General features: G+C 41.9%; 1 protein-coding gene across 1 annotated transcript; it reads left to right on the top strand.

The window, feature by feature from the left end:
* Positions 1-1,190: 1,190 nt before the first annotated feature.
* On the top strand, positions 1,191-15,474 carry rel (v-rel avian reticuloendotheliosis viral oncogene homolog). Its single transcript, XM_008276515.1, has 11 exons — positions 1,191-1,273; positions 1,684-1,722; positions 3,026-3,165; positions 3,326-3,474; positions 4,291-4,382; positions 11,476-11,616; positions 12,324-12,428; positions 12,638-12,856; positions 13,002-13,067; positions 13,177-13,251; positions 13,357-15,474. Exons 1-11 carry the CDS (start codon positions 1,267-1,269, stop codon positions 14,241-14,243), a joined length of 1,920 nt encoding a protein of 639 aa, XP_008274737.1. The 5' UTR covers positions 1,191-1,266; the 3' UTR covers positions 14,244-15,474.
* The last annotated feature ends 265 nt before the right edge of the window (positions 15,475-15,739 follow it).

Below are 15,739 nucleotides of genomic sequence, written 5' to 3'. Positions count from 1 at the left end.
CATATGAGCCTGGTCATAGCCAAGCAGTAACATCTGGTGCTCAAACAGAAGGCAGTCATTCCAACAACTGCAGTTCTGCAAGTGGCCACTAGATGCTGGCCCAAAAAGTGAGTCAATCCCCATAGACCCCCGTTTTAAAGAGTCCAGCTCTACAGCAAAAATCAACCTGTTTACAACATGATACAAAAAACTGTTTATGTGCCAACACCTAATCAATACATTCAAAACAACACACATGACTCACCCGTTTGAACTGTATTAAGGCTTACATTTATGTATAGTCAAGAGTGTGGCCGCTCATACGCCACCTGTACCCATTTTTGGATTGGACAGGAGCTAAACACCTAAGGACGGGTTCAGGAAGCCTGAGGGTGAAGTCACAAAGGGTTCATCCATCTTTATATACAGTCTATGGTCACAGTTAACCCTATATTCTCAAACCTTTGCATTTGGGACAGTTCCAGTCATCTGGTTTAATGAAAATATTATCATCAGACTTCTTAGAAAAACCTATGAGGTCGCTTTCAGAGCTGTTTTATGGATGCAAACATAAAAAAAGAAATGTGTCTGTGTTAGATCCTCAGAGGGCAAATGGCAACTAGACTATTTGATGAAGGTCTAGCACTGAAACTTCACAAAAATTCATGTATTTTTTAAAAGTTAGATAGTGTGTGTGTGTGTGTGGGGGGGGGGGTCTGTTTAAAACTTTTGAATAAACTGTCCTATGCATCTGCCTCATGACATAAGTGTGAAGAGCTCCTTTGATGTGAATTTTCCAAGGCCCACCTTTGACATAAATAGCTATGTAAATCTGCCTGTCCACACAATCTGATATTAATGTGGAACCTGGGCTAAGTAGGAAGATGACACTTTATTAAAATGATGCAATTAGCAGCTTAAAATGCAAACACTCCTGGGCTGGACAAGGAAGTCTTCTCCTTCATTCATGTTTCGGGGCAGGGTGAAGGGGGGGGGGGCATGTGTTGGACACTACGGGGGGTGAGGTATCCCCAGCGTCCCCCCCCCCACCACCACCACACACCTCGTCCAGTGCGCGCGGAGCCCCGTGGAGCCACAGCGCTGAGCCGTCCGCGCGCTGACTCACGGCGCTCCTGATTGGCTGCTTCAGTGACGGAGGGGAATTCCCCGCCAGCCTACCGCTCCAACAAAAAACACTTTTCTGTCCTCTGTCACTCATTCAGCTCGAGCTTCTCCAGGAGACAATAAGCGGTGACAGTACTGAGAGAGAGCGCGACAGAGTGCATCATGGATGGTGAGTCACAACACCTTTATTTACTCTACAACAACAATAAGAAGAAGGTGGGGAAAGGCTTAGAATAATTAACTATACCGGTGGAGTTGTGTGTTCAAAAAAAACACTGCTGACTGTGTAAAAGTATGTCTATATGTGTGGAGAGAGATTGTACATCTGTATACCTGAAGTCTAATTGTACAATGACATCACCGGGACTTAAATCTTGACGTTAATGCTGTTTGGCACCATTATTATTTCTGTTCAACAACCCATTGAACTTCCTCTTTATTGCAATGATAGACAGTGTTATTCAGCATGGATGAAGCGGTATTATTGTGTGACGGTCTGCTCTTCAGGACAGGCTTTTGTATTCAATCTGCGTGTTTATTTGCCTAATTTGTTCCTACCTGTCACACTTTCCTCTTCAGTTCTTATGCCCTCCATGCTCGGGGAGGATCCACACCTCAGTAAGTCCAACTTCTTTACTGTCAAACTTTAGCTGCCTGTCTACACAAGTGCAAAATTTAAAGTGGAAATAAAAAGAGAAAGAAAAAAAAAATCACTCAATACATGCAGTGTCATTGCACTTCCTCATTTTGTTTGATTGCTAAGCACTGCTTCTTCTGATCTTTGTTGTGAGCGTCTGAGAGAAGCAGAGTTTCTTCTAATCCTTATCTTTATAGTTCGTGTTTTTTTAGGCATTGTGTAATAGTCGTGTTTGAGCTACATCATCTTTCATTTGTGTGTTTGGAGCGTCCTCTGTAAAATGAGGAAGGCACAACATGGCCGAGCCATTTTTTTTAATGTTTTTTCTTTTTTGGCAAACGTACATTTCTTAATTATGCCAGAAATGTAACTTGACTGGTTTCGTACTGACCTACATAAATAACATCTGCTGCACTTTGTGTGCTTGTTGCTCGGTTGTCGTGTCCGAGAAGATTACATTTTGTGTGTTGTTAACGCAATAAAAATACTGCACACCAAAAACAGAAACGCTTCCCGTATCAGTTTTAGTTCCTCTCTTACACAGGGATCATGTGGGGCCACTTTTGTTTCATGCAAAAGGGCCAAAGACTTCAGACAAACTAATTTCATGGTCTATTTTGAATGCACAAAGGCTGAGGTTTGCCTTCCTCATAAGCATTTGTGTCACGATTTGCAGTTTAAAAAACTAGAATACATGTAATTGGGCAAAAATTATTTAAAAACCAAAACATTTTTAAAAAAATCTATGTTACATAAAATAGTTCCTTACTTTTAGGCATTTAGAGAGACAAAATTCCAAAACTCAAACAAAGGCTGTGGGAACATCTAACGAACCTTTTTGACAGCTTTATGATGTTTTGTAGACGTTTATAAACCTCTTTTTTCCATTAGTACCTTTAAACACAGCTCCCAGCAAGCCATGACTCTGAAACTGAGGTAGCTAAATGGAATCAGGCCAGCATTAATTTTATCATGTACACCTGTGTCTTTCCTGCTGCAACATGTCAAAATGTCTTCTGTGAAAAAGACCTTTCTTGTCCAGTTTGAACCATCACATCTCGACCTGCAAATCACAAAATTAATGGTCATTAGCTGTGTATGCCTACGTTTGGGCCGTGGATCCAGCAAGAACCTGTAACCAAGTTTACAAAACGACTCTTTTCTTGTCTCAGCTGACGAAAGTAGTTTTGGTTAGCCAAGTCAATTCAGGTTCTTCTCCCATTGCCCAATCCATTCACCATTTCCTCTCTTAATCTGTATCAACTGCTTGTCTTCTCTCCCCAGTGGCTGAACCGGCGATTCAGATCTTCGAGCAGCCCAAGCAGAGGGGAATGCGCTTCAGGTACAAGTGTGAGGGCCGCTCGGCTGGAAGCATCCCCGGCGAGAAGAGCTCCGACAACAACAGGACGTACCCCAGCCTGCAGGTCAGTCAAGAACACTGGCATCTCCTTCACCGCAGTGATTTACATGTTTATTTGTGCATAGAACATTTTTTTTCCTCGTTTTCTCTTCACGTCACCTCCGCATGCATCTTTCTGTACAAGGTGGAATGCACCTGTGTCAACATGTGCACCTTCTCCACAGATCCTGAATTACTGCGGCAAGGGGAAAGTGCGCGTTTACTTGGTGACGAAGAACGAACCTTACCGACCGCATCCACACGACCTGGTGGGAAAGGACTGCAAAGACGGATTCTACGAGGCTGAGTTTGGTCCAGACCGCAGAGTGATCGCGTGAGTTCTCCTCCTCCCACAGTCGCCTCTGTCCAAACAACACTCTGCAGCAGCGTTCGCTTCACTGTCAGTCATCATCAGGAGCAATTATCACCCCAGTCTCGATCTTAATCAGCACACTGTCATCAAAATAAGTAATTACTCTCTCTTTTGCGTGCACACACACACCGCAGCATAATTGATTTGCTCTCTATTAACAGCATGTCGTGTTTCGTTTGACGGTTTCGGAAGGCACTGAGTGCAAATCGATGACCTCTCATACAGATGAAGAAACTCATACAGCAATCACACACACACACACGCATGCACTCACGAAGCATATTTGTCAAACCATGTCTGTGATGAAGATGGCAATACGGGAATTCCCCAAATGACATCACCCATATTTGCTGTGTGTTACAGAGAGAAAACAAAGTTTGTGTATGTATGCGTACTGGAGCATGTGTGTGAGAGTGTGAATGAGTCAGTGTCTTTTGGTGTGTATAATTTGCAAATCCCTCATGGGCTTGTGTAGTAAATTCAGAATAACTTAGATTATCAAGCAGCCATGTAAATAAAGTGAATTGGTCCAACACACTTGGATCAGACATGATCAGAGACGAGTAAATGAATAATGTGTTTGTCTTATTGTGATTTACCGGCTGAACTGGATGAGTTGGAATCATTGCATCACTCCTTCCACCTTCACACACAACATTTGTTTTTGTTTTTTTTAGATCTTTCTTCACTCAGGTGTGGCCCCATGCGCTGTATTATAATCATCTTGTTGCATCAGTGTCAGTTTCTCATGTTATTGTTGTGTTATTATTGACACAGTTTCCAGAATCTGGGTATCCAGTGTGTGAGGAGGCGGGAAGTGAAAGATGCGATTGTTCAGAGGATCACCAGAGGGATCAACCCATTCAGTGGTGAGTCCTTCTGATCCGAATTCCCATATTCTGTATGCGTCTGTTTTCATCTTCTTCACTGAGAGCTCACATCACACAGCTGTTTCAGCACATTTGGTGTAAGATTCTGACTACTGTGAACTAGTTTACTGGATTTTTATGGGCAATATTACAGAAATGCACATAATGGCTTGTAATTGTTGTAAACAGACAAAAAAAATTAAAACAATTGATAGCACAAACAAAGATTATGGCATATGAATAAAGAAGGTAATTTTGGAACATCTTTAAAAAAAAAAATACAACCCAAAAACAAAAAAACCTGATGTCTCATTCCTCTTTGCAGTGTATTAATCCGCAGCTGAAAATAGCCCCCAACAAATGTACCATTTCCCCTTGCTAGAATAAAAGCTACTGTGCCCACATATGCTAGGAAATATTTAGCCTTTTAATTATGTACAGCTTCAGTAGGAACCAGCAGACTAGGGTAGAAAGTTGGGAAGTATTTTTTTTTACAGTGCAAGCATGCTAGTAGCTTTGAAGCTGTACTGAGGCTTAGCGGTGCTTTGAGCTAAACTGCTATTTCCAGCATACATAGCAACATATAGCATAAACAATAATAAACTCTTCAAGTGAATGCAGAGAACCAGTAAACCAACCATCCAGCATATTAAACTGGTGACACTGACAAAACCCGAATCCATTTTGTTGTCATTATACAATGTAGAATGAAATTGTACAATATATTACAAGAAATTTCAAAATAACAATGGAAACTACAATAACTACATGTCTAATTGTAATCTCCTATGGTACTTACTGAAAAAAGTAATCATATTACTGTACTGTACTAAGTAACGCTCCTCAACATTGGACTCAAGTGGTGCGCTAAGTGGACTACATTGCTATCCCAGGGCCATGCTAACCTTATCATTTGACACTTTAAATTAAAAAAACAAAAAAAAGAAGATATCTAACATAACTTTACTCTTACTTAAAGTGATGTTCGTGAGCACACAAAAATAGTCTCCCGCTCACTTCAGTCATGGTTCAGTGGTTTTTATGCTGCAGCTCTACTTGTGGTGGCTAATGTTAGCTAACAGACACGACTGAACCACCATGCTGACTTTACACCTCTGATAAGCTGGTAGTATCACCAAGATAGCGCTTTAATTAGCAGCAGACAGAACAATAAGTAGTAGTGCATGTAGGTAAAATACATAACACTACTGCTTTTCCTGTTGTTTTTGCTGTTAAAACAGGTTGAGAACAACTTCCAAGAACTGTTTTTTAAATGCACGTTGACCCAGTTCTCAGGCAGTCAAACAGATTTTTTCCAGCATCTATTCGCAAATCTGCTCTCCTGCCACCGCTCTATCTACAGTAATGCCATTTCCTCTACGCGCTTTCATTCTGCGGTCCTCCTGAGCAGACAGACAGCGGTTCTCGTGTACAAACAGGCGTTGAGCTACTTCCCCATTCTTGGTCACAGTTGCTCAATTCAGCACAGTGCAGGATGCCACGTGAGAGCTGGGAATGCAGGATTCATTAAAAGGGGGAGGGTTGAACCGAGGGGGTTCCCCAGCTCTCCGAGATGATGATAAAAGTAGGGTAGGGTGCTTTACAGGTCTGTAAAACTGTGGAGGGAATGGAAGCTTTATGATCAGGTTGGATTTAAATATATATGCTTTTACTTTCTGAGCTGATCTCAGATCTTGTGTTTTTTTTCTGGTATGAAAGACGATCGTTTTTTTTGTTTTTATTGCACCAAGCAAATTTGCATGTCGGTCAGTTTGAAATAACTTCTTTAAACAAAGTTCTGGCCAGAGAGTCCGCTGTAAACTGTACATATTTGAAGTTTGCTCTGATTTATTGCTTTCTGTGGTTGCAAAAGTCTCCATACCTGATACCTGACTTGGCCCGAGCACGGGCTGATAATGCAGGTGACTTAACATAAACTGGAAACTGTAACTCAGGCAGCTCTCGTGTGAATTGAAACCCTGACCCTGCCGATGTTTTTAGCATCTTGCACTGTTGAGTGAGCGTCACCAGGCACGACCACAACTCTGTTCTCTTACCTGGTTAGTAGTTTTAGAGCTTGTGGAGCTAATTTAGGTCTCAGAGGACTTGAAACACTTGTCGTCTCTTTGGTAGTGATGTCAGACGGAGCACTGTACCTGCTGCTATTTAAGACCTATGTATATTTTATGTTCATACAAGCAACCAGAGCAAGAGCCTTCTTTTGGACATAAAGCACTCATATGTAGCTCAATTCATCGTATCTAGTAAAGTACCAGCTGCAGTATGATTCTTGGTGTAATTGGTCAGGTTGCAGGTTGCCATGGCAGCACTGCCAACTCAGTTAAGATGTATTTATTGCTACAGACGTGCACAGTGGACAGCTGGATGTCTATTTCTTTCATGGCTCAACTCTTCCCCTCTCTTTAGTTCACTTCTGCTGTGAAACTCAGCTGCTTCCTGTGTCAGAGGGGAGATAAGACAGTCCCCCTCCCTCTCTCACCCCGAGACACACACACACACACACACACACACACACACACACACACACACACACACACCTCACTTCATGTGATGCGTGTTGGTTTTCTAAGAGCTGACAAAACACAGAGTGGACAGTCTCTGTTACTTTCACAGTCAGTTTCCAGCTGAAAGTCTCATTGATCTTGATCTAAGACTCTCCAGCACTCGTTGTTCAGGAGTGATTAAACCTGTAAAGTCACACCACTGACCACTAATCAGAGCATGTGTTGTTGTTTTTCCCCCATTTCAATTTTGTAAATCACCTTTTCACAGAGGGGGATGAGATCACTGTTTATCACGGCAGCTCACCTCACACATACGTGAGCATGACGTACTAATGTTTCTGTATTACTGTTGTCTCACATTTTCACATTGTGGTTGTGTGGTAGTACACCTGGCAAATGTTTACTCCTTTCACACGGGACAGAAGCCCGCTGAAAGACGCAGTTCATAGTGATATAAGGTGACACCTGTGGATTTATTATACCGTAGACAGCTGGGACTCCAAAATCTGTGAAGATATGGTTTTATGACACCTCAGTTAAATGTGTACACAAATCTTCAGCAAAACTCTTAGAGTATTGAAAGTATTACATTTAAGAGTTCATTCACAAGCTGACAATCTATTTGATGTGGATATGAGCCTGTAGATTATCTTCTCTATCGATCAAGATTCATTGCCACAGCATGTATGAGAGCGCGTTTCTCTGTTTTTATCCCCAACTTTGAAAGTATTTCAGATCATCAGTGAAATCCTCCGATACAACGCATGTTTTCTCAATTCAGATATTGCGTGTTATCACTTTTAAGTCAGTGCACTTTTGCAGTGGATATTACACCAGTAGACGTTGTTTTTTGGAATGAGGAAGACTGCTGCTGCCTGTAAATGTTACATAGATTATTTCTGAAACTCAAGTCATTGTGGCCAGATTGTTTTTTAGTATAATCACCACTGGTCCTTTCCCTGTTTGTTTTTGCTTACTGGAGAAGATTAAAATGCAGAACTTGTCCTTCAAAGTTACCTATTACTGGTTGTTGCTAGAATGCTCACACTATGTTTGTGTCCAAACTACAATACCTTCTGTAATGTTTGTGCCTTAAAGCATGTTTTGTGCTGTATGCACAGTAGTACAATGAAGCTATAAGATAGATGATGTAACTCTAGTGTATGACTGTGTCGTGATCGCCTCGGCCTCAAAAAGACACAAACTCAATGTCGCATGTCCTGAAACGTGGTGAAATTGTGAGTCACGCAGTGGAGACGTTCACTGTGGTGAGGCTTGGCACCTGCCTCCCCTTCTTTCTCACTCTCACATTCTGCTCCCACACTAACGCTAACCACTGCTTACCCCGCACCCCACCTAACACCCTCCCCCTAACTCCCCCCTTCACTGTCCCCCATCACTGCACACAGCCAGCGACGCCCCCCTCCACCGGCAGCTCGTAGCTTCATGCAGCTCAGTGTGCGTCCTGACTCTGGGGCCCAATTTCTTTCCGCCACAAACACACACACTCACCACTATTTGTACCTACAACCCACTTTCCTGCACCTGTCCGGCCAGCCCCGAGCAGCAACACACTCCACCAACACTCGCTCACACACATGCAGACCAACACAGCAGGATGTTCCATCAATATTTGCTCTGACGGTTCCGTCCTCCTTCAGTTTCTCCACTGTGTGTATCTCTGCCACCTACAGCAGGCAAACCTTATGACCCAATACGAAGCTGAAGTAGAGCAGAGCTGCTGCGAGGCTTTGTTTGTTGTTGTTGTTGTTGTTGTTTAAGACACTAATACCTCTTTACTCAGTGAGCATCCATACTGTGCCTACATTGTAGTACAGTTATGTCATATGAGTAGAGCAGCTGGGCAGCAGAGTATTTTATTAACTACATTGACATTTCTCACGATGCCGACACTATAAAATGTAGATACAAGTTACGCATCACAAACAAAATATTGTAAACATCTTAATTATCAAAAAAAAATAATACTAATCAATAATACTTTATTGATCAAATGTACTAAGATAACACACTGTATTATACTTCCTGATAGTATTAGATGATGTTAGTTTATTGCAATGAAATTATGCAACAAATGCTTGTCAACCTGCACAATGCACTTTAAATTTGGCCTACTATTTTGTGCAGTTTTGCTTCCTTTAAGTTAAGTATTTGACATATATTGTTCTTATCTGAGCACAACTGATGACTGATGAAATCCTACTTTCGTCACTGCTATATAGTAAACATCACAATCTATTAATGGCATCACTCTTAGAAACTCTTCTACATATTCTGTAAATGTCTTACTGAGAAACCTTAATCTAATCTTATAGATTTATCTTTTAGAGAATGGTATCAACCACATCTCTTGAAGAAAGCCTTAAAAAAAAAAACATTTCATTATCTACACTGACATACAGCCTATCAGACTGTCTGGATGCCATCTAATATAGAACACTGTAATAAAAGAGCGAGACAGACACATTTTGGCTGAATCTGATATCTAATATTACAGTTTTTGAGCGAAGCGTGAAGCCTCATGTCGACGCCAGCCAACATTCGTCACATGTATTATATCAGTTCTCACTAACAGGGCTCAAATGCACGGAGAGACATGTTAGCAGTTGTTTTTCTCCTTTTCTCTTCTTGTTAATTCTACATCTGTAGACTCCAGTCAGACTCTCGGCGCAAATTTGATGACTTCTGACTAAGCAAAATCCAAACAGAGCTTGAGCCTTGAGAAGAGTATTGGCTGGTGCCAGCAGCACATGCAGAGACAGAGACAGAGCAGGAGAACTATCTGGCTGGCTGTTTGCGCTGAACATGTCCAGTAAAGACGAGGACTTTCCCTACAACTCAAGTGTAACTACACTGCAGTGGTTTCGTTTTTTAGTTGGTGTTTATGTGCAGAATAGCCACATATTATGGCCGTGGTATACTTTTGAAACAGCAGACGAAATGTTTCTGGTATTTCAATGATGATGCTTAATTTCTTAAAAAAACATTTAAATGAGGTGAATAAACGTTAAACGTTTTCTGGTGTCCCACCACTTTCATACACGTCAGGAGCCACCGTGGTCACTCGTGCAGGGAGTCTCATCTCTAGCTTTAGTGTCATGCAACACTCACATTAACACGGACGCACACGACTTTCCACTCTGAGGTGACGTCGCAGAGCGTCACCGTGGCGACAAATTGTAGGCGGGGATGGCCTCGACTTGAGCGCGAAGATAGCAATAGAGAGACGGAGGAAGAGAAAGTAGGCAGATGTGAAAGCCTGGTGTGTGTCTGTCGGGGTGTGGGCGTCTCTCAGTCAGAACTATGCTGTGAGGCGTGTATGTTTGCGTGTTGCCACTGAAGGGACGTGTGATGCTCATGTGTATGCGTGAGTGTGTGTGTGTGTGCAAATGAGAATGTAGGCTGAGGATGCCAGAAAAACCTTATCTGTGACGTGTTTATGTTGATGTAAAGGTGAGGTTTTGGGACAACCTACAGATGTGACATAAAGCACAAGAATATCCATCTATCTGTCTNTCTATCTATCTATCTATCTATCTATCTATCTATCTATCTATCTATCTATCTATCTATCTATCTATCTATTTGGGATATATAATGTTAGGATTATATGAACATACACTTACAGCATGCTTGTGTTTTGCTGTAATAGGTATTTAGTGGAGGATGCACATCCTAATAACCCGGTCTCATTTCAAAATAGCCATTTCTAAAGGGTTAGTTCACCCCAAATTACAATAAGACCTCTTCAATTTGTTGCCAAGTTATGCAAATATTTAGATATGCTGACGGTTTCAAATATACATTGACACTTTGTTTATAAAGGACTTATAACTGACATTTGATTTTTTTTTAAAAGAAAAACTGTGTTGTCAATAAGCAATAGTTGTAGTTACATGAGATAATCCACACACTCTGCCTTTAACAGTCGTCCTAGAGACTATTTTGCCAGTGGAAAGTAGGTCCAAAGCAGATTCTTTCTGGCTAATTCTGCAGATTATCAAGTGAGGCATGAACACTGCTTCTGGAGAGACAAGCATAAAGTGCCACAAATTCCAATAATCTCCATTTATTTTGTGCAGTTTTAGAAAACTCAGACAGACAATCTAATGAAGTACATTTACTGTACAAAGTACAGCGTTGCAACACTTTTACTTTACTTCATACATCTACTTCATTACAGTCTGGTGACAATTTAAATCGTCATTTAGTTTAAGTTGTTGCGTAGTTAAAATGATCTCCACCTCAAACACAAGCTGTTAGCTACTATAAACACAATAATGGATCAATCATAATAATTATGCAACAGCAATACTATTAATGAGTATATTTTCCAAAAACACTTGAACTGGCCCTTTAAAGACACAACATCTCCTCAAGAGATTATCACACATTCATCTGCGTGGTGTCAGGGATCCTTTGTTTATGTTGTTGATTGTTTGCTTCATGGCAATAATAATGCCTTTTGTGAGTCAGTGTTTGCTCTCATCTTGCCATGACACTGACTCTGTGTGTGTCTGTGTGTGTGTGTCTATGTGTAACTTCAGTGCCACGCGACCAGCTGCTGCAGACAGAGGAGTACGACTTGAACGTGGTTCGCCTGTGCATCCAGGTTTTCCTGCAGGACGAGAATGGCCACTACACCCGACCACTCAACCCCATTGTCACCAATCCCATCTACGACAACAGTGAGTGGCCAAACTCCGTCACTGACCTCATTTTAGGCAATTACAAGTTAAGAGAACAAGAAGAAACTGCCATTATAGTTGCACTTATGGGAATACAGGCTGCTTGGATCAGTCAGGTGCGTCCACCTTAGGTTTAAGGTGATGGTGGATTTCAAGATCTCAAGGTGATATCACAGGAGAGTAAACAATTATAATAAAACTGTGTAAAAATGGAAAAGTTTCACAAGTAGCTGTGTTTGTACATACAGTACATACAGTATGTAACAGCTGCATCTGTGAATGGAAGAGTTGCAAGACCTCTGTACGTGTGTTCAGAAGGTATTCTCTCAACACTGTTTCAAGTGTTGCACTCAGTCAAGTACAGATCTTCACACACAAACACACAAGCACAAAGGGGAAGTTCTTTATACACACCAACCCTCTAACAACACCGTTACCATGGAGCACTTCCTCTTCTGAGAGCAGGCATGTGACATGTGAGGCTTCAACTGTAAACTGAATGTGTGTGTGTGTGTTTTTTTCTTTTTTCAAAGCTGAGGCACATACTGAAACAGCAACACTGAGTCACTCAAACATTTTTTTTCCATACACTATGTAAACAATAAAATCAAGAAAAAAGCCGATTCTGGCGTTATTACTCTTGCACTACAGTGAAATTTGTTAGATTTGTTGAGTTGCGTGTTTATAGCTTTCTTCTATATCATCAGGGGCCCCGAACACAGCAGAGCTGAGGATCTGCCGGGTCAACAGGAACAGCGGAAGTGTTAAAGGAGGGGATGAGATCTTCTTACTTTGTGACAAAGTGCAAAAAGGTACATATTGTTCGTGTTTTGTTCTGTAGATCTTCGGCCTACTATTTGTCATACATGTGACTATATGTTGTTTTCATCTACTTTGCATCTGTTTTCTCTCTATTCACCTTCATTCAGTCCATTTTACTTTTCATTACCATGGAGTCCATCTCTCTGCATGCTGATTTAGTTTTCTGCTCCTGTCAACCCATCACCCTTCTTTCCTCCAGATGACATTGAGGTGCGCTTCTTCTCCACCGACGGCTGGGAGGCCAAAGGCTCCTTTTCTCAGGCTGACGTTCATCGCCAAGTGGCCATCGTGTTCAAGACTCCGTCCTACTACAACACCTCCATAACAGAATCAGTCACTGTGCACATGCAGTTGCGGCGACCCTCTGATCAAGAAGTCAGCGAACCAATGGATTTCAGATATCTTCCCGACGACAAAGGTGAGCAGTGATCCCCTTCGTTGTGTTACTGGCAAACCCAAACTCTTATCTGGTCTTCTGCATCTGATGGTCGTGTTCAGGAAATGGGGCCCAGTTCTCAGTAAGATCCAGGTGTTTATATGTGAACATTCTGTGTTTGTTTTAGATCCTTACGGCTACAATGAGAAAAAGCGCAGAAGAGAGCATTTGATAAAGATGTCAGGATTATCAGGTAAGACATGTGATACTGAATCTACGGCACAGCCCATCTGATATGATTCCACATGTCCATGCAAGTATACATGCATGCATTGTAACTAAGGTTTCTTGCCCCCCTTTAGGTGCTCCTTTTAGCGGTCTATCTATGGGTAGGCCTAAGGCGGTGTCACAGAGTACCATGAGTCACATGCGGAAAGGTAGCTCAAACAGCAATTATTAGATCTTAAGCAAAAACAAATTATTTCCACTGAATCAAGATACTACTGCCCTGCAATCACACTAAGTACCTCTATGTTTTCCAGACCTGACCAACATGTACCTGAGGCAGAACAATCCTATGATGCAGCAGCAACCTGTCTTCAACCAGCCCTACCAACCAGGTCCGCAGAATGTAATGATGGCATCACCAGCTCCTAATCTCCGTTCGTGGGTAAATCCCAACCCAGCACTCTCAGTGGACACAGTCACCATAAACCCATCTGCTCTGCCACGCCCTAACAACAGCCGGCTACAGCAGCCAAACCGGGGATCTGGTTACCCCCAAAGAGTGGTGCAAGGCAGCTGCGAGAGTAACACCCTCCCTCAGCTCTCCATACGGGATTTGCAGTGCTTGGACACAGTTCCTCAGGGCCACGGAATGAACCAGTCGGAGACCCAACCTCCTTTTCACCATCAACATCAAAGGGAGGAGCTTGCACCTGAGACTCAGGCCCAGAACCATCTGGGCAACCAGAACCAAGGTCTCCAGAATATGTGGGCTGGTTATAGTACCCTCAATGCAGGCCAGAGCACCTTTAATGGATCAGCACTTGGAGGTGGAGGGGCGTCACAGGGACTCAGCTCATTTCCCTTCCTAGAGGGAATGGAGGGAGATGATTTTCTGAAAGGCCTTGTAGGGGGCTCTCAGACCAGCTGCCAGCTGAAGCAGGAGCCCCAGGTCACAGTGGGACAAGAGAGCCACGCTTCTGTCATGCAGTCCCCAAGGGAAAGCCAGGGAAATACTTACACCAACCTGCTTCCTCGTCCTATGAGCAATGGTGCTAACATGGATCCAATGAGGCAAGACGGTAGTGGCATCACTCAGCCGCTTACAAATCTGCACAATCATTATGGAAACAACAGCATGGCCCCGGAAGGTCACTTTGCAAGTGTGACTGACTGGCTCAAAGCAACTCGTCACAGCGAGTAAAAGGAGGGACATTTTTGGTATCAAGAAACAAGCAGTTTCAAGGTGAACACTGATCTTGTTTAGCCTTGAACAACCAGGAATTTTGCATCACTTGCACTAGTCCAATAAGGTTTAGCAGGTGTTTGCTTCAGTTATTCCAGAAATGGCATCAGACCAAAATTATTTGCAGCCAGCTGGCTCCTTAGCCAGATAAAGGCTTTGGTGTGAGGCAGTAGAATTGATTTCTGACTAGTTCCCAGTTTAGCAAAGACCTCACCAGAAATGCTTCCTACATCCTTATGGCACTTCGTAGGTTATCTTCCAGCTGCTGGTGCTCTTTAGACTGATCAGTAAAACTGAGCTCACGTGGATCCAGCTGGTTTTAGCAATATTAAGACCTGTATGTCTGAATTATGCTTCAGGTTGTTACCTTACCAAACCACAGGTTAATAGCGTCCAAGCCAAAGTGATGCCTTTGCAGAAGTGAATGTACTACTTTCTTTCTTTGTCTTTGTCAGGTGATATTGGAATCACTGTCAGCATACTGTGTAAAAAAAAATGTGTAGAGGGGTTGTTTGATCTAAAGAAAAACAAGGTGTTAATGGATTATTTTCTATAGCAGAAGAAATTGCTTTTACAGGTTTACTTTTTATTTCTTTGTAAAACATGTCAGTTTGATTTTTTTTATCAGAGCATTTGCTGTTAAGTGCACTCTGTACATACATGTTAGCCATAGTTGAGAGTGACAGCAGAAACCATGCTGAAACACTCAAGAACTGGCAAGGTACTGAAATTTCCATTGAGGAAGTGGGAGGACGCACATTCAGTGGTGTTTCTTCTTTGTAATGACTATGTCATACCAGTGATCACATGTGTTATCCAGAGTTCTCAGAGCATTTCTAGCAGATGTTTTATATGTAGATAAAGGCATCAGATACAGATTTACAGACCAGTTTTATTGTTTTATTCATTCAGCTGATGCTCTTAGGGATGGTTACTAAAAGCTTCTTGCTCAAGGACTGATGACACATGGCTGATGATGGACAAACACTGGCTTCTGTCAGATGACTTTGTCACTTCTGGCCTCACTCAGCCTAATATGTTTTCTTAATTTTATGCCTTCCAGAAGCTTTTTTTTTTCTTTCCCTTGAATGAAAGTATATATTTTGATGACTACTTTGTAAGATTTGCTATTTTTTTTCTCCTTTTTTTTCTACAAGATCAGCTCTTAATAAACAGTCTGTTGTTTCTACATCGTTTGTCACTCATTATGATTTATTTATATTTTTACAAACACTTAAAAAATTGCAGTTGCTGTCATACATTAACATAAGCACTTAATGCACTATTAGGTGGTTGAATATCACTACTGGGACACCTCAGCATGCGTTATCACACAAATTACCAACACCACGCAACACTAAATGCTCATCAATAAATATTATTGTCTTAATTTATGATATCAAAATGTCACTGTTGACAGTTGTCTGATTACTAACTGAACTTTTACCAAAATC

This window comes from Stegastes partitus, unplaced genomic scaffold (genome assembly GCF_000690725.1).
Source record: "Stegastes partitus isolate 25-593 unplaced genomic scaffold, Stegastes_partitus-1.0.2 Scaffold75, whole genome shotgun sequence".
Taxonomy (NCBI): domain Eukaryota; kingdom Metazoa; phylum Chordata; class Actinopteri; family Pomacentridae; genus Stegastes; species Stegastes partitus.
The sequence above is the reverse complement of the archived record's forward strand: the minus strand, read 5'-3'. Positions and strand labels throughout refer to the sequence as shown.